At 29.9% G+C, this 20,729-nt stretch overlaps 1 protein-coding gene across 1 annotated transcript; it reads left to right on the top strand.

Moving 5' to 3' along the window:
- The first annotated feature begins 8,381 nt into the window (after positions 1–8,381).
- Positions 8,382–9,374, top strand: LOC123214876 (uncharacterized protein At5g65660-like). The gene is made up of 2 exons (XM_044634887.1): positions 8,382–8,925; positions 9,004–9,374. Exons 1-2 carry the CDS (start codon positions 8,692–8,694, stop codon positions 9,169–9,171), a joined length of 402 nt encoding a protein of 133 aa, XP_044490822.1. The 5' UTR covers positions 8,382–8,691; the 3' UTR covers positions 9,172–9,374.
- Positions 9,375–20,729: the final 11,355 nt, after the last annotated feature.

Raw genomic sequence — 20,729 nt, 5'->3', positions numbered from 1 at the left:
TAGATTTCACCCCTAAGGTTTGCTTCCTTCTCCTGCCACCACTGACGACCGATGCAATCGATCGATCTCCCATCTCCGACTACAAAGGACGACCCTTCGTCGCCCAAATCTGGACGACGAAGCGTCGTCCAGATCTGGAAGACGAAGCGTCGTCCAGATCTGGAAGAACAGACGAAGGACGACGTTTCGTCGTAGCGTTTGGATGACGCGACGAGCGACGAAGGACAACGAAGAGTCGTCCTTCGTCGTCTGGGTGGAGCGACAAAGACAGACCTCTTCGTCGCACAGTGGTGCGACGAAGAGATCTCTGTCTCTTCATCGCATCGTGTGACAAAGAGATCTCCGTCTCTTCGTCGCACCATGCAACGAGGAGATGAAGATCTCTTCATCACACCACCGCCGTCGCACCAGGAGAAGGAGGAGGCCGGAGACGATGTCGGGAGATGAAGTTGAAGAATAGAGGTGAAACTGCTAGTTTTGAAAGTTATGGGGGCAGCTGTATTTTGAAAAATATGGAAACCCTAGGTTTGGGGGTGAAAATGTTAGTTTTCAAAGTTTAAAAACTTTAGGTAAGGTGAAATGTTAGTTTCTAAAACCTAAGGGGGGTGAATGGTAAAACCCTCACATCAATTTTGGGATGAATTTTACAGACTAAATTGAGGGGTATTTTTGTCATTTCATCTAACAAGGGTAAAATTGATATTTTACCTTTATGCAAACAGATATCATCCATATTAACGGCTCATGGGTGGGAAAAGTGGATTTTCATTTGTCGTAGGTGGCATTTTGAAAACACATCAAAAGTTAGGTGGGAAATAGTCCTTCTCCCATTATAATTATATTCATGACATTGAACTATCAATAATGTAAAATATAATTACATTAAGAAGAAACAATTAAATATTAAACCATTATACTCATAATGTAAGTCATTACTATATATATAAAGAAAAACAATTAATTATTCCCAGAATGTAAGCTAATTATGTTCATAATGTAAACTATTCTTACATTCGTAAAGAAATAATTATCATGCCTATAAATTTTAAATTTCATGTTTTTCATATTAAATGAAAATAGAAAAACATATATTGATCTTATCGTATTTTATAACGTATCAATCATAAAGAGAATTCATGCAAAAATTTAGAGGATGATTTCTCTCGCTTGACCCATTGACTTAATAATAGATAAAAACAACTTAAAGTTCTATATATAAAGAGTATTAAATGCTCTTCTTCATTTTTCCATCCTCACTAAGACTTTTTTTCTCCAACACAATAATACAGCTATCATGTACATACAACTCATTAAGTAAGCTAATTTTGTGGAAAACCATTTCAATGCACAACACTCCATCTTGAATTTTTACTATTTACAGATAATTACATTAATTTTGCTAAGAAAAAACTCAATGGAATAAAAGCCAAAACAGAGAATTTTAATTATTTAATGTCCTATAAAGTAGGGTTGAATGTGTTTAAATTGCTTCATTAAAAACTTTATTACTAATTTGTCTTATGTATAGACAATGCATAATTTTTTGCTAGACAATAAAATCTTATGATTATTTAATGCACGTCTATGTGAATTTTTAACAGTCCTACCCATCATTGTAGATTCTGATTGACCTAAACGGTCATGTTAAAACATAAATACTTTTAGATTGGAGAACTTTTGATTCGATACTGCATAAGTTTCAATTGTCTTTATGATTATATAATACAATCCAGATGATAAAACAGAAAAATTTTCTATTATAAGCCTTCTTTTAGAGATATTACCAGTTATTTAGATGAATTTTACACCATTTTTACACCTGGTTTCAATGTGATAACTATTATTTCTTATATATTTAAAAACTAAGTAGATTTCTTTTGAATCTACTTGAATATAATACATCATTTATGTTCAATTTGGTCTCATTTTTTAACAAAATTATGGCTTTTTTGAAGTCTTCAATCAGATTTATTTATCTTGATATAATATTTACTTTAACTTCAATTAGTGCTAAAGTTAAGAAAATTTTCATTTCCTTAATTTATTTCCTTCCATTATGAGTGTTGTTGCACTATATACCAAACACATATCTCTATCATTAGCTTTTGAACTTAACACTTCAATTTTGAAGTTTATTTTCTTTCATTTAAAAATTACGTTAATCATAACATACACAAAATATTGAAAGGAAATAAAACATGATAATAAAACACAAAATAATATCATGACTCCAAAATAATTATATATGATGGATTTTAATTATAAAAATTTTGTGCACTCATGTCACTAGTCAAGTGACCCATATTTTATTTTTGAAAGAAGTTTTGAAACATCACGATTTATTAAATTGACAAGATTTAAATCATTAATAAATTTAATTTTTATCGGTGATTAATATAGATCCATCCAATATTTATGTGTACTACAACTATATAACTAATGACATTTATGATCGTGTCTATTGTTTTGTGGTTTACTTTGCATTATTCTTTATTTTGTTTCAGTCTTAATTTACTTCTGATGGTTAGACTGAGATTTTCTATTATAACCATTTTCGGATAAAAAATTATTCCATCCATGGTCTTACTCACACCCATGATAATTGTTTCCAGTATTTGCATTCACTTCAGTGAACGATGTAATATTTGTGGGGCGAATTTGATAGTTTTCATTAAGGAGAAAATATTAATTCAGAATTTATTTTCTCGATTTTGCTACTACAAGAGCATATTATAAAAAAAATAAAAGGTGGAGAATTTTTTTCTCTTCCACATTATCTTATTCATGGAAAAATTTTGAACATTGTAGAGTTGTACTAAATTACAAAGTCGTTGGGATTATTACTGAATCTGATGTTCAAATTTATCTTTCAAATTTCTTTACGAATTTAATGGATCATCATTATATTCATATATTCGGCTTGCAATACTTTAGAGATATGATGCTAGTAAAATAGTGGTTTTGTATTTATCTTTCTAAAACATTTTATTTAATCACTTTCTTAAAGCTTATAAATTCTAGGTGGAGAATGGTATGAAAAGCCTATTTAATATTATCCATTTAATTTTATGAACTTGAGGTTTAAATATTATCATATTTATAAAATTTCTGATTTTATTAACAATATATATGAGTTAATCTTTGTAACTTCAAGTTCAAATATTATCTCATATTTACAAAACAACTAATTTTATAGAGAAAATATTGAAATTAATTTTTAAAAACTTCAAATCCATATTTTTCACAATTTATACAAACTTCAAATCGTAAAGGTAATATAGTTATTATAAAATAAATACTTTGATGAAACTTGAGACTTTGGACCTATATGTGTATTTTCATGATTTTACAAACTTTAGGTTACAAATTGGATGCAATTATTATAATAAAAATAAATATTCAAATAATATTTAAGAATTCTGACCTAAATTTATGTTTTTATAAACTAGGTTACAAATGATATTTATCATTTCGGGGCCAAATTCATGATTTTGTAAACTTCGGGTTACAAATGATATTAGGACTTCAGGGCTAAATTCATGGTATTCAAGACTTCAGGTTCAAATTTATAATTTTGTAAACTTTGGGTTACAAATATGATATAATTATAAATGAAAAATTAAATAGAAGAACAATAGAAATTAAAATATCTATAGTTTGTATTTCACAAACAAGACAATATCATAATTGATATATTCGTATTTATAATATACAAACAAAATAATAATATAATTAAAAAATAACTAATATTATAATATAGTTGAACAATTGGTGCTAATAATGTATCATAAATATAATTAGAATAATTTATAATTACAAATGACAAGATGGAGGATTTATGTAGTTGATATTGTTTGATAATATGAGAAAGATGCGAAAGCTACAAATTGAGAGAGTGAATAAGCTTTTTTATTAATAAGGAAAATTGGGTATCTCTAAATGTGAGAGATTGGGGGTATTTATACAAAAATTTTCATCAACTCCTCCAAGATATTCACACAATTTAACTTAATCTCATAAAGAGCATTAAATGCTCTTCTCCATTTTTCCTTCCTCACCAAGACTTTCTTTCTTCAGCACAATAATGTAGCTACCGTGACTTAGATGAATTCACATTAAATAAGCTTATTTTGTGGAAAGCCATTTACATACGCAACACAAACAACCTTTTTCATTATGTATCATGTGTAACCCATCTTTCTCTTATGGCCATAAATTGACTTTCACCCCTATATTTATTGATGATACTAAAATTTTATTTCTAATAAAAATCTTATTCTATTCCTATTATGATTTACATTCTTTGTAACAATAAAAAAAGGGAAATTATAATAAATATCCAAAACTAGAGAGTGTTAAGTGAAATTACATAAAACTCTAAGGTTTAAACAAAAATACTCTCAATTTGAGAAATAACCAAATTGCTCTTATATATAAACCCCACATTTCCCACGATTTACTGTTCAAAATAAGAGAAAATTCAAATCTCCCACGGGCGTAACGGGTTTTCATCTTTTCCATCGACTTTTCGTATTTTCTGACAACCGAAAATGACAAATAAAAGGGTGTTAAGCGAAATTGCCCAAAACTCTAAGGTTTAAGGAAAAATGCCCTCAATTTGAGAAATGACCAAACTGCCCTTATATATAAACCCACATTTCCTACGGATTTACTGTTCAAAATCAGAGAAAATTCGAATCTCCCACGAGCGCAACGGGTTTTCATATTTTTCGTCGACTTTTCGTATTTTCTGGCAACCGAAAATGACAAATAAGGATAGTACATCATCTCACTTCTTGTTTGAATCAATTTATTGTTAGGATTATTAAGATTTGAGGGAGATTTTGAGGTTTGAATGTTTACGGTTTCGATTTTGAACAATGCGTAAAATGTTTTGATTCTTGGTTGTTTTGCTTGAATTTCTTGAGGGGTTTTGTGTTATTGGATGTGTAGATTTGATTTGTGCTAAAATTAGAGGTTGAAATGACGATTTTTAGCCGAAAAATGGGTTAGATCTATCAACGTTGCGGTAACCTCCCACGGGCGCCTATGGGGTGGGGGGGAAATTTAACGTTTTCAAAATTTTAGGGGGAGGGGGAAGAGGGAGAGATCCACAGGGGTCCGTGGAAAATTTTACACTGAACCGTTGGGTAGTCCGTGAAAACCGTGGGTTGGGTGGACATTAACTTTTTTAAAACTATATGGTCTATATAAGATAAACTTTGAATGACCATAACTTTTGATCTATGAAGAGTTACAGGGTCTGTAATATATCAACACGAAGCGCGTTTCAAGCTTTATAACGACAACTAGTTTTGCCAGTTACACCAAATTTGGAGGCCAAAATAAAACTGTTTCAATGTGTATTATATAGTTTTTTTGTTTTATCAAATTTAGAATTTTCAGTTTTTATGATTTTGAGCTTGTTTGTGACCAGATTAGACTTTTTTGATATGTAGTTTTCAAATTTGATATTTGTAATTACGATGTGCTTTTTTAGACACGTTTTACAATGTAATTACAAAATTTTAGATCGATTTTTTGGTTTTCTCGTTCATAAGCTATTTGAACGTATATTTTTCAAAATTCAGATATGTTTTTTCAGATTTTTGAGTGATTTTTTTATTATTGACATTTTAAGGTATATTAATATATCTATTTATTCTTAACATGTTATTTTCAGTGTAGTTTTGACAGATTGATTTTTTTCGATTCGAATTCAGAAATATGAATTTCTTCCTTTTGAACGAACCCATAGTAATTGATATTAAGTAAAAATGAGAGTGATAGTGAGTGTTTAAGTGATATAAGAAGTGTATGTAATGAAAGTGAGAGTGAGAGAGTTTATATAAATGTGATGAAGGGTAATTTTGGTATTTTAAAAAAAATTAGGGCATTTTTGCTTAGGAATAGAAGAAATGGGCATTTTTGCTTAATAAAAAGGTAAAATGGACATTTAATATAATTTCCCATAAAAAAAATACATTAAGGCCAAAAGACTTATTCCCACCCAAGGTATGGTTAAATTTCAAACTCATACTTTTCAACTTTTAAAAACCTAAACATCTCATCTATCACTCAAAATCTGTTAAACTTTTTCATTAGAGTCAATAATAAAATTGTCATTTTACTAAGAATATTAAAAAATTATAATTTTATCTCATTTCTCTCCCCAAGTTTTGAAAACTAACAAGTTCACCCTTACTTAAACATTTCAAGTTTTAAAAAGTGTCTATTTCCCCCTACACCTAGGTTTTTTTTCCCTCCACTCCAACCACTACTCAGTCATTGACGTCTTCCTCTTCCTACCCTCACTATTGGAATTGTTTGGATGATCATTGTGGGAGGTCATCCGATAAGGAGACGTCATCTCTTCATCAATCTCTTCCTCTCGGAAGAGACAGAGACGTCAACAGAGAGGGACCTCTATCCTTTCTTTGCTGACAACATCGTCTCTCTCTATTTTTCTTGTTTTTCGGCCTCTCTCTTGCATGTTTCTGTCATCTTATTCGTGACGCATGCCTTGTACTACTATGATTTTTGTGGTTTTGGTTTGCGATTTTCTTTATTGAAAATGTGCAGTTTTGGTTGGACATCGGCTTAGGCATTGGAGAGAAAGTATGACTGACATTGGATAGAGAAGGTGACCAAATATGGAGGAGCTTCATCACATAATAGGATTTATAGACCATTAGGGGTGAAATAAAATTTTTAGAAAATTAGGGTGGACGACAAAAAAACTTAAAGAGAGGAAACTCTAGAGTTGGGGGGTAAATAATCACTTTTTAAAATTAAAAAATTAGAGATTATAAGAAAATTGTTAGTTTTTAAAATTAAAGAGAGAAGATGAGATAAAATTATAATTTTTTTAATATTATCGATAAAATAACAATTTTATTTTTTATTATAACAAAAAAATATAATAAAAATTTGGTGGCAGATGAATGCTTAAATTTTTTAAAATCGATAGATATGACTTTGAAATTCACTATATCACTAGTGGAAACAAGTGTATTGGCCATACATATACTAGCCAAGAATCCAACACTTCAAAAATATTTGTACAACTGACCGGAAATGTTAATCTACGCATTTGCAATAGCACAAATTCCAAGATCTTCATCTTCAATCTCTCCTTTCATCATGGGTCAACTGCTGGTATTAAAATGTCTGGATAAGATTAAAAAGAAACTTCGAAGAAGTTGCACATCAGATATGGCCAGAAGGATATTCATACAGCCTTGCTGGGACAGAGCAAGTGGATAAAGAGCACCCATGAGACCACAAAATAGCAATGAAAATGACCTGCAAACACGTATGTCTCCCCTTTTAACTATTACCTGACCAAAATCCTGTAAATTGAATCCAGCTGCCATATTCAAACACATGTTTTTACAGTTAATTCTTATCTCCTGGGATAATATTGTGATAATGCAGACAAGTCAATTGAATCGTTTTTTTTTTTTTTCAATTGTTTATGGTGGGAAATTTGTTGTAATTAAAAATAAAAAGAAGGGAAAAGCTTTCGTAAGTGATTAAAAGTTGAATTCGACACGACATGTATTGTAAGGTATCAACACCAGTCTCTTTCTAATATTTGGGCTCTATGCTGGACTTTCTTCATTTTCACATCTGGTTTTACTTGGAAAAACCAGAGCAGCAAAATTCTTTTGATTCTGCTTTTTCCATTCTGTTGAGTGTTGTCTTTCTCTTTCATTTCTTGTCCATTAGGAGGTCGAAAATGCCGGTTTTCCTCTGGCCCATTTCAATTCCCTCTTTTCAATGGTAGAATCGAAATCAACTTGGGAAACTAAAGCACTCCTCTCTTCTTTTTCCCAAGTAAAATATAAATTTTGGACAGACATTAGTATGGAATAATTAATGCTGCACATTAATTTATCTATAGAAGTGAAGTTTATTAATATGATTAGATGGACCTCTCATTTACTTTGTTACTAATTTAAAATCAATTAATCCCTAAAACATGTCAAATTATAAAGAGAAATTAATAAAAGTAAGTCAATTTTGTGTGGAGTATGAATGCCCATAGGTGGGTAAATCCTATCATTCTTATTTGTGCTCAAAGAGCTGTAAGCATGAACTGTAATAATATATATACCGGTTTTGAATAATTAATTGAATATTTAAAATAATATATTATATATTATTTAAATATTTAACTATTTATTTACACTCCAATATAAATAACAAAATTGAAGTGGGGTTACAAATGGGTAAACCAAAAACCAATTGGAAATGAATGCTTGGAGGACAAGTAGTAGAAATACATGAAAACATAATAATAGCCGGGCCATAATCAATAAGAAAAGAAAAAGCAGCCTTACAGCTAACAAACCATGGTCCCATTTCCAGTCCTGTTTTCAAATTTATACAAACTCCTTGCTTTCCGCCCTGCAAAATCAGCACTACTCCTTCCGTACTATGGCCCTGCCTCCAGGACATTAACCTGTACATTTACACGTACCTATAATCCTCTTTACATTCCATCTATAAATTCCTCTAATTCCTTCTCCATTTGCCATAACATTCATTCACTGACATCTCCAGCTTTTACCCTTTACTTTCTTTTTCCTCCTCCTTTTCATACTCTTTCTCTGTTTCTCTTCATACAACATATGAGAGAAGGAAGAGACTGTTCACCAAGGAAGACTTGTTGCAGGTGTATTGTGTATGATGGAGAGTCCGAATTTTTCACCATCCCACGGAGGAGACCCCTCTCGCCCCTCTCTCGGATTCCCTCTCGGCACAGCCATCCTTTTAATTATCATTTTCAGCTTAAGTGGCATCTTCTCTTGCTGCTATCACTGGGACAAGCTTAGATCCCTCCGTCGCTCTTTATCCGACGACATCAATCCTCAATCTGACATTGAAGCCTCACCCTCCAAAACTAAGCCTGCAGACATGGTAATCTCGTTTAGGGTCTTATTCCCTTTTCTTTACGTAATCTCTTAATAGTAAGACTGAATTGTTTTATGTTTTCAGAATTGGAAGAACAACCAGAGCCAGAGCTTGCCAGTACTAATGCCAGGAGACCAGATCCCAAAGTTCATAGCTTTACCATGTCCATGTCAACCCCCTCGAGAAGAAAATATTGTTGTCAAAGTGCAGAAGCCGCCCAAATCGCCACGTTTCCCGGTACCTTTGTATTAGCATTAGTAAGATCGATCATTTGGCGTATATACAATTTCATTTACTGATAAATTAAGCTAGTTTTACCATTTGTTTACCCTTTTCCCCAATTTGGAAGAATTGCAAGTCATTTTGCATAGTATTGCAATTTGTTTTCGTCACCTAAGTTTATCATTTGCAGCATTTCATGTCCATATTACAGAAAATACAATCTTTTCCAGGCAGTCTGCCCTCTGTTATGTTGAAGAAACTTGCCCTCTGTAAATTCTGCAGTTGGGGTCATAGTAAATTATACCAATAAACTAATTACCTTTTCAAGAGAAATGTTAATGGCATCGGTTAAGTAAGATTGGAATTGAAAATTGTTTACAGAATGACCAGCGGCCAAGGGCAATTAAATAAGGTATGTGTCCTAATCAAGGCAGCCCTACTGCTTTTTTTTTTTTTTTAAATGTTTTACACTGTTACCTAGCTAACAAGAGAAGCAGATTTTGGGAAGCTAATGATGGTGGATTATTAGGGCTTTAATACTTAATTCAAAGAGAGAAAATGAAGTTCGAAAAGCTTATTCATAATCCGCTCAATGATGTGGTCTTTCTTGTCCTAAGAAACTCACGAAATATCGAGGGAAGAAGTTACACTCTTTGCATCATTGGTAGACACCCATTCCATATTTGCTTTAAAGTAAGAAGAAAGAGAAAGAGGAATAGAAATTAAATTAAAAAAATCTGCTTTTTTGCATATCACTGATTTTATATGTTATTTTGATCTCTCCATGTAATGGGATCTACAATTTTTTGTTAATCTGATGATCAAAACACGTCACCATGATGTCACTGTTCAACCCACAAGCAAACTAATCAAATCAAAAGGCCAAAGGACTATTTCTTATCCCAAGTTTGGATATATTTTCAAAATCACACTCGTGAGATTTGAAAAACTGAAAGCCTCATTCATCTATTTAAAATCTCAGTTAGGATTAAAGGTAAAACTGTTATTTAACAGAAAATTAAAAAAAAACTAAAGTTTTATTACTTTTACCCCTTTAATTAGAAAATCTCTCAATTTCCTCTACATAAAATTTGAAAAATCAATATTTTCTCTTTAGAGTTTGCAAATCATCTCCAGAGACAATGAACTTTGTCGTCTCTAGCCGTATTGACTCTCCCTCTCAACTTAACTCTCTCTACTGATCATATTTCAATCATTGACAAAACATATTTCTTCCAATGAAGATGAAATTGTGTTCATTAGAGGAAATAAATTTCACTAGTAGTTAAGATGTGATTGATAGGGAGAGTTAAACTGGGAGAGAAAGCCAATGCGATCAGAGATGATCGTCTCTAATGATGGTTTGCAATTCTTGAGAGGGAAATATTGATTTTTTGAATTTTAGATAAAGGAAAATATGAGATTTTCAAACTGAAGGAGACAGATGTAATAAAATTTTAATTTTTTAAATTTTTTTATTAAATAACAATTTTACCTTTAATTTTAACTAAAATTTTAAATGAATATATAAGACTTTAAAATTTTTTAACTTTATAAATATAACTTTAACGACATACCTAAACTTGGGATAAGAGGTAGTCTTTTGGCCAAATCAAAACCCTTCCCCTGTACTCCCACTTTTTATTGTACTCATCCGTAAGGATGATGAAGCCAATTTTATTTTTGTTTTTTGTTTTCTGTTTCCATTTCCAGTTAGATTTGATTGACTGTTCACCTATTGCAAGTGGGCTCCTCTCTACTTGTCTCTCCACCCTCCATATTCAAGGTGCCCACAGATTAAAATCTTAATGTCCAACGTGCAAAACTTTCATCACAAATGAAATCAAATCCAACCTTCAAACATGACCCAGCCTGTTTCAACCTCCCTCAATATTCAAATCAAAATTAATATCTTAAAAAAATTCTAATAATTTGGGACCTACTCGTACCCTTTTCATCACATGGGTTCGGCAACATGTGCCAGTGCTCTCTTAATGCGCTTATCTCAACATTGTTTCATGATGTAACCTTTTTTTTTTTTAAAAAAATTCTAAGCCGTTAATTATTTCTCTCTTAGTGCTAATTATGATTTTAATTCTTTATTAGATTTGGCTGTAATAAAGTAAAATACCATCATGTGGATTTATTTTGTTTGATCTTATCAGTGTCTGGTTTCTTCCAACACAAAACCATGGAAATCGCCTCATGTATTGAGCATTCCTGGTATTGTATGTATTTTTTTTTTTTAAAATCGATGATTTGTTGCCCAACCCATTGTGTGATTTGAGAAGATGACTCAAACCAAACTATTTTACAAATCAATCCATAATTTTTAAATAATTCGGTTTCATTTTATAATCTGAACTGAATTATGCACACTTATATTTCAATACATTTTTTTTTAATGAGTAGCTCAATTAATATGCATTTTTTTTTAGATTATCTTATATGAAGACTGCAAATCAATTGGACCTCTCTTGAAAAAACACAAACTAAAAGAAGAGGCATAGTATTTTTTTAACTTAATTACTATAATTTTTTTTTTTTATTATTTCTAATTTGTTACTTTGATCAGTAGGCATTTGATATTATAAAGACAAAATTATGATCATATTTGAAAAGGAAATAATAATATTAGTTACAGCGGAAATCCTTGTATATAAAGTTGGGTTTTTATTTTTATAACATCTTGACTTTAGTTTATACAATTTTTTCCTTAGTGGATTATATAAACTAAGATTTTGTGTAATTAGAGCTACATCAAATGTTTATTTTACTGGGATTATCTGAAGTAACGAAAGATTTTTCATTCCTTATTATATAAGTTGTGGATGAGTTGCACGGCAGATTATTTTTTAAGTAATTTTTTTTTGGTTAATTAGAGAATTTTATTAAGATTGATTAAATAGATAAACTTTAAAGTACAGTAAATAAACTTATAAATAGTATATCAAATAAATCATATTTTATATACATAACAGAGGTTGAAACCCAATCAAGGTGGACTTAGGATTTTTGCTCAAGAGGGTCTTCACAGCGTTATAATTATTTGTTAGTTAATTAGTGAAAACTTAAAATAAAACCACTGAATATTAAACAAAAAAAATATATAATAATACAAGTAATTGTTTACATGGAAAAACCTTTCAATATAAAAAGATCTTGACTTTAACACGAGTTTTTGTTTGGATATATTATGAAAGCGTTCAATAATATCTTTATTGTTAATTGTAGCAAAAACTTCATTTTCAATGTAAGCCACCAAGCAATTGTTCATCCACTAGTCGCTCATTCGATTACGCAAACTATTCTTTACAGGATTCATTATAAAGAACACTCTTTCATACAAGAAACAAAACTTTATCGTAAATAACATCTTTCTTAAACTCAATTATTTTTTTAGCAAGGTTGGCAATCCCATCAATATAAGTGTAACTGTCATTGATGCTAACATCTTCATAATAGTTTTCAAGTTGATAATCAAGTAACCAAATATCATGTTGAGGAAAATTGACAAGATAGAACCTTACAAATTCGAGTAATTTGTCCTTGTTAAATGTAACAAAAGAGTTGGATTAAGAGATGTCATACATTGAAGCAACCTTATATTTACTTCATTTGAATGGTTATTGAGTTCTTCTTGAATATTATCTAAAACTGTATATATAAACTCCACCTTATAATGATGTTTATTTGTAACTATTGTAATCCCTCGTTTTGTCCTTCAAAATTTATTTTCCATATTTTATGGTATTCCTATGTCATTATTTTTGTACAGGTCAGAAGTTTCTTTCACCAAGATTCAAAGTAAATGTCTTCATTTTTCATTTTATGCAATCAACCTTTTGAAATTTATACAAATTGCATAACATTAAGCAAATCTTGATTTTTTCTTTATAATACTTATGACAGTTTATTTGTGGTTCCTAATACCTTTTTTCATAAAAAAAACAAAAAGACAAATTTAAAATTTTCCATGATTCATAATAAACTCCTTGCTTGACTTTTATTTTGTCAATTGTCTCATTTAATTTCAATCATCTACAACACATCAACAAAAGAAAAAAATAAGTTTATAACACTATGAATTGTCCTCATGTGTGAACCCCATCGTGTATCTCGTGGTCATTTAATAGTGCATTTTTTATTCAAACCTCGTCCCATCTGAAGATCACTATTAGAATTCAAAGATATTACATATTCATATTGTTTATCTCGTCAAAGATCTTTGCGCTTGCAAGATGCTGCTATGGTGTTCGATAACATTGAGAGAGATTGAAAAAATTCACCCAATGTTAAATGGTTACTCATAACTTTGATCAATGGTAGTTAGAGTTTATGAGAAAAATAATGAATGTAAAAAGTTGATTTATTCTTTTCTTAATATTAGACTTTTCAAGCCATTGAACTCACCCCTCATATTGCTCGATCCATTGTATCCTTGCCCCTTTAAACTTGTTAAACTTAATTCATGTTTTACAAAAAAAAAAAAATCTATTGCAGTTTTTAAAGAGTGTGCAAAAGTATTCTTAACATACACAATCCTCATAACCTGCTTTGGCCACATGCCGAAAAACAATAGTCATTTGTTCTTTCACTGTCACATCACGACATTAATCAACTAGTAATGAAAATGGTTGTTTATCTCTTTTAATTTCTTCAATAACTTTCATGGTCGTCAAATGAGCACAGACATTAGTCAATTCTTTCTGAATCTTAGGGATGTCATTTTATGATTTTCTAGAACATTTTCAAGTACAATTTTTTTGACGTCATCACTATGATTGGATAGAAACTTTAATAGTTCAATAAAATTACCTTGAGTTTTAGATTTAACTAACTCCTTATGACCACAAAATGTCAATCCTTATTGTAAAAGAAATCTAATACAATCAATTGATACATTCAAGCAAATTCAATAGTCCAGTTTGATTTTTTCCTCAACACAAGCAAGATTTACATCGACGTACTATTTTGATTCATCAAATTAACACACTTGGCATGACATCGATTATGAGTACAAGAATGATCCCCAACATGTTTTTTTTACTTTTGTTTTATCTTTTCAATTATTAAATCTCTTGCTCACAAATGTTTCACCACTTGTTTGGTCACTATAATCAACTATTTCACCTTTGAAAATATAACAATGCAAACAATATATAGCATCTTTTGTCACACTTTATTCCATCCAATTAGAATCCTCTTTGTACCACTCTAGTATAATCCTAAGTTTTTTTATCTCTAAAAAGAGTGAAAAGAAAATTATGATATTTAGGTTGGCAAGGACCTTTAAGTAAGCGTGCTCTTTGAACCTCCTTGTTTGGCTTGTCGGTATAATAAATCTCATTAATTGGGATCCTCAATCCTAGATCAACTTCAACTCGTCTAAATTGAACACTCTGTTTGAAGGTTAAATTTTTTGTATTTGGTGTTGTTGTTGTTGTGGAACTTCTTCTTCTAATAAGATTTGATTAATCTCTCTATTAGTAGAGTCTATATCTACACTCTCCATTGGATTTTTTTTTAATATCTTAAAATAATTGAATATCATAGCTATTTAATTGATGCAAAGAAAACATATTAACAATAATAATAATAAAACATATAGTATTAAAATTTTATTTCATCTTCTATAGAAACATATGCTCAGTATATAAAGAAAATAAATTCACCATTAAACATTTACATGAACATTGATAACAATTACTTTGACAAGTGTTAAAGAAACATGAAATAAAATTTTTTTTATATAGATGTTTAAAATAACCACTTGTTCTAACAAGAAACATAAAAGCAAAAAATGTTTTTGCTATTAAAATAACCACATGTTCTAAGTTATAATAACTTCATAAGTAACAAAACAAAAATACAATGGAGCTGATGAGACATGCATGACACCGATACATTATGAGGATACAACCAATGTTAAAGATTTCATTAGAGCTAGTGTTTTCATGAAATTGATATTAAATATATTTTACTATTTTTATTTTCGAAATACTATTTTCAAACAATAAAGTTCTTTGGGTTATTATTATTTTTCATTCTCAAATAGTATTGTAGGTCAACGGTATCAAATGTTTTCACAAATAGTATAAATACATTATTCAAATTCACCTTTACTCTCATTTTTCACTATTTTCTATGTTCTCATAAAACACAAAATGAAAACAAACTCGCATGTTTCAATAAAAGCCAGAAATGTATTCTAAAATACTAAATTACAGGCAAATGGTAGTAACACGCCACATTCTAACAAGAAACATAAAAGCCACAAGATTAAAAAAACCAAAAAAAGATAGAAGAAAGATAAAAACTCACCTACTTTTTGCTTTCTGGAATCATGTTTTTGTCTTTCTTAAAAACCCTCATTTTGACAACAAATGGAACCCAAAATCCCTTTTCAAGCAATTTTTTTTTTTCAAAATGATTTAAAATTAGTTTTTTTTATAACAAGCCCAAAGCCGAATGGTTATTTTGTACATTGCATTAAAATAAGCTTTTTATACCAAACACAAACCCAAATGCTTATTTTGTATATTGCATTAAAATAAGCTTTTTATACCAAACACAAACCCAAATGCTTATTTTGTATATTGCATTAAAATAAGTTTTTTATACCAAACCCAAACCCAAATATTTATCCAGGAAATAAAAAAAGTGAGTTAAGTCTTTTGTATCTATCTTAGGCTCATATGTATTCTTGTTCTTAGCGCAAGTAACGGTGGACCTTTACGTATTCACAAAATATTAGATGGGTTTACAATAAATTTTCAGATTTTTAAAATTTCAGGGTAGGCGTAGGTCTACCCTCACATAAGCCCAGGTTCGCCCCTGGTGGGAAGTGAGATGAATGAAAACTTATTACATAGCTTCAAATATATCCTTATTTAATGATAAGGTTTTTTAGCCTCATGTCGTGTCAATCATGGCATCAGTTCAAAAAATTACATCTTTAGTGCATTTTGATATATATTTTATTGATGGTATTATAATACATTTTAGTAGATAATGTAATGATATTATGTATGATTTATTAGAATTTGGATAATGTGATATGCATCATATGAAATTGAAAATGTAAAAGATATTTGGGAAGCAATAAAATTATGTATATATATTTTGAGTATATATTTAATGTATTATTATATAATTAAGTGATTTTAAATTAAAAATAGAATAACATCTAATCATTACATAATGATATTCAATTGTATAATCAATTATGTATCTAAAATTGCGTAAACATAATATTACTCTTTGGAATGGTGTTGAATTTTGGTTTGCTAATTAATGTGAATGTGATCAAGTAATAATAGTTCATTTGGACCCAAGATGTTGAGCACATATAATGATGCACATATTTAAAATTATTGTTACATTTTATAGAGCAAGTTATTTGTATCCAATTTTAAATATTTTATTTGACATTTAAATAATATATTATCATATGATTTAATGATATATTTTCTAAATACTCAAACTGGATATAATGGTTCAATGTGATGAAATGAAGTAGAAGTTGCAACTGTTAGTGATGAGGTTCCTAGTCTTATATCACAACTAAATTTTACTCTTTTGTTAATTGTGCATTCTATAATATTAGGTTAGGTGTGTTTTTAAAGAACAAAATTCTTGTTATTTAAGCTGAAGCTAATTATTGTATTATCAACTAAGCATAAATCCCTGAACGACTCATGAAATTGTGATAGTTTCAAATTTTGAATAGTAAAAACCTAAATTTGGTTTTTTCCTCTCAAAACCAAAATTTACAAAAAATGTGTTGAGAAATAAATTCGAAAAGTGTAGAATGCGGAATAGCATAGTGACAAATTACAGTAACACAATGACCAAATAGTACTACTAAATGACTAAAAATCCGATAGCCTAATGACCAAACAAAATAAAGCAATGACGAAGGATCAAAAACACTTTTCAATTTTCTGTGCAAACCTATTAGGAACTCGCAAGCAAAGCAATTATAGCAGAGGATTAAAATAAATCAATGGATACCGAGTTTTTTTACAAGGAAAACCTCCCTAACGTGGATAGGTTAAACCTATCAACAATAATAATATGTACAAATAAAGTTCTCTCTAGTGAAACTAGAGGCATACAATTAACAATACAAGAATAACAACCATTTTTGGGAACAAAGAAGTAAACAATACAAGTTTAATGTAGAGAAATCATAAAAATGGAGTTTTTGTTTATAGGTTTAGATTCAACTAGACAACTTGAAATTAGATCTCTACCATTCAAAATGTAGAGTCTTGTGTCTTGAACATCTCCATAAAATTTTAGCTCGATCAACTATGAATGACTTTGAAAATGTAGATTTATGAAAACTATTAGAGTATGAACAAAACAATAGAGGTGACCCCTATTCTCCTTTTCTCTCTTTATATTTTCAATCGGATTGCAACTCAATTAATTCTCACTTGAATGAGTATTCAGAAGTTTTCATTAAACTTGGTGAAAAGACTCAAAAAGCCTTTATCTACATTTAACTAAATGGTCAAAAGTAGATAACACAATAAATGGGTCATTTTCTCACATAAGAGGAAAATTCTAACAAATTTCCCCCTTTCTGATTATGTGAAAGAGAATGTTATGTCGACAATCAAATTATCTACATTAAGCTTTTTTCTTGGTAAACCTTTTATCAATATATCTAGACCATTTTGATCAATATAATTTTTCTCAAGTTCCAACAATTTCTCATTCAAAACATCTCTAATCCAATGATGCCCTACATCTTTGTGTTTTGATCTTGCATGGAAAGTGGAGTTCTTACATAAGTGAATGGAACTTTGACTATCACAAAATATTACATAATTTTGTTGCTTAAACCCAAGTTCCAACATTAAATTTTATAGCCCAAAGTAACTCCTTGGTGGAAAGTGCAATACTTATTTGAAATGTAGATTACTAAGCCATAACCCCACCTACAAAAGTCATCAAGTAGCCTAAGATAGACTTGTGATTATCTATATCTTTTCCAATGTTAGCATCAATGTAACCAATTAACTATGGTTTTCCATTTCCAAAACAAAGACTCAAATTTGAAATACCTCTAAGATATCTCATGATCCACTTAACTGCATTTCAAGATTTGATAGAAATTTGTACAAACCATTGTATACATTAAACTTCTTACAGTTGATGCATACGAAACCTTTTTCATACATTTCTTTTTTTCATCTATGGATGAACTTTGTTTGGAACTTAGCTCAACTTTGAAAGAGCTAACAACTTTTGTTTGGTTTGTATTGAACCTCTGAAACACCATTTCAATGTACTTCTCTTGTGACAAGTAAAGCTTCTTACAACTTTTATCATAAGTGATTTTAATGCCAAGAATCCACTTTGCTAGCTTTAAGTCTTTCATGGCAAAGACTACACTCAGTTTTTTCTTCAGCATAGTAATTCTTGAAGCATTCCTGCCAATAATAAACATGTTATCAATATAAAATAATAAGAAAATAAAAATAATCATCAAAGAATTTGAGTAAAAACATAATGGTCAGAAGTAGTGAAATCTACTTTTGAGCTTCTCTCAGCTTCAAATTCTCAATCTCTAATTGAGTATCGAAAAGATTTGGTTTCAAAAGGGGTGAGAAGAGTTGTTTCAGATTATTCGAGACAAAGAAAATGTATTGATATCGCTTACAGAAACAAAAAAGGAGATGAAACAAGAGATGTTTAACACAAAATCTGAGCTTGAACAAACACAAAATCAGAGGTTTGGACATAATGGCGATTGATAGATAGGAATTGGGATTTGGGGTTTTAGATTGTGAAGGAGGAGGAAATGTTTTCCTTTGGTTGTAGAGATTGAGGGTATTTGTTGGTTGATTTTGTTCTGGCTAACAACCCCGAAGTGAGCCATAAGTGGGGTTTGCCCATGACTGAGTTGACTTGTGACTTAGGAAAGGTCAATGGAGTTCTTAGATGGTTGTGAAAGGCATGAAGCCTTATGAAAGCTTGAGGACAAACAGTTCTGATGACGTTAGCCAACAACTGAGGCCTTGTCTTTAGCTATGGTAATCTTGTTTTTAATAGGCGGTCAAAATCACATCAACCAAGCTGTGATCTCAATTTCTAGATTTACAGTCACCTTTATTATCGTCGATAGATTTAATTAATATTTGAATTTAAGTCACAACAACCATAATCTTCTTTGTATCTCCATTTCATACCATGTTTTCCTTTTAATGTCATTTTTTCTTTTCTTTATTCTCAAATGATTCAAAGTTAAAATTAAAAATTTTATTGATGAGCAAAATTATTTTAGTTAATTTACATGTCTTTAAATAATTAGTAACAAAAATCAAACAATAAGAGTTAAATATAATTTTTATACTTGAACTTACTTTCTGTTAATAAAATTAAATTTTGTGTGGAAAATTTTGATTTATATATTTGAAAAAATACATTGCAAGCCAAAAGAAAGTATAAGTGACTCTTTTATTAAAAGTCCTTTCAATAATATTATTTTCGTCTATATTTATTATTTTAAGACTATCATTAAAAAAATATTGATATTTCCATTTTAGATATTATTTGTTATACGGTAGGTTTTTACTTATAGAATATCTATTTGAAAAGTGATTATCCCTATAAGTAACGATTAATTGATGGATATCCGTCACCCAAAAATAGTGATTTGCTAGTTGACACCTTTATCTATATATGATGAAAAATAGTAACTTCCTACCTCATCAACTTCAATCGTTATCTTCTCTCTCTATATATATAACCAATAGGATTGTAATTGCCCTCTCACATATTTTTAAATAGAGAAAATGATTGTAGAGGGAAAGGAAGGTACAAAGGAGCAACAATGAAACATAAGAAAACATACACTAAATGCTTTAGATTTGATTAGTTTAATCCTACATTAGATGAGGATATTCCCCCAAAATCCAACAATTTCTTCTGGGACTCTTGTCATCCATTGTGTCATAGTCAAGACACTTTATTATAATTTTTGCACATGCACTTTGTCAAAATATTCCCTTAAAGATATTAATACCATAATTGTAGTAATAAAATTTCGAGTAACAGACCAAACTATCTTAAAAATAACTATTTTGTGTCCACTTATTTAATTCATTTATTTTATACCATAGTAGTGAAGATCATGTTTCATTATTAGATTTTTAATGATGTAACCATAACTTATTTCGCATATGACTCTATATTGCATACATCAATTAATAACAAGAAATCTTATCAACATATATTTTTATCCATCTTATTTGTGTTAAGACATAAAAAAAAAGAATTGATACATAAATAAAAAATTTAAAAGAAAAAAACTAATATTTTTAAAATCAACAGGTTTGGCTAACTCCAACTTTATATAAAAAGGGGGAAATTTCATCATTAATTTATTTTCACTAAATTTGGAATTGGGGTTTGCTTGTATTTAGGGTTGTAAACAAATCAAATTGCTCACAATTCAAACCACTCACAAAGTAGTTCATTATTCGAATAGTCTCAAGCAAAGCTCAAGTTTGATTTTGGTTGGCTTAGTGAACTCATAAGCTCACAAATTGATTCGAATCAAATATCAGTAA

This window comes from Mangifera indica, chromosome 1 (genome assembly GCF_011075055.1).
Source record: "Mangifera indica cultivar Alphonso chromosome 1, CATAS_Mindica_2.1, whole genome shotgun sequence".
NCBI lineage: Eukaryota > Viridiplantae > Streptophyta > Magnoliopsida > Sapindales > Anacardiaceae > Mangifera > Mangifera indica.
Note: the sequence above shows the minus strand (reverse complement) of the source record. Positions and strands in the feature narration are given on the sequence as shown.

Bases quoted from the DNA above. Each gene is read 5' to 3' on its own strand.
- LOC123214876 (XM_044634887.1), top strand. From the start codon at position 8,692: ATGATGGAGAGTCCGAATTTTTCACCATCCCACGGAGGAGACCCCTCT. The intron at 8,926-9,003 runs GTAATCTCGTTT...TTATGTTTTCAG, and splicing joins AAACTAAGCCTGCAGACATG to AATTGGAAGAACAACCAGAG.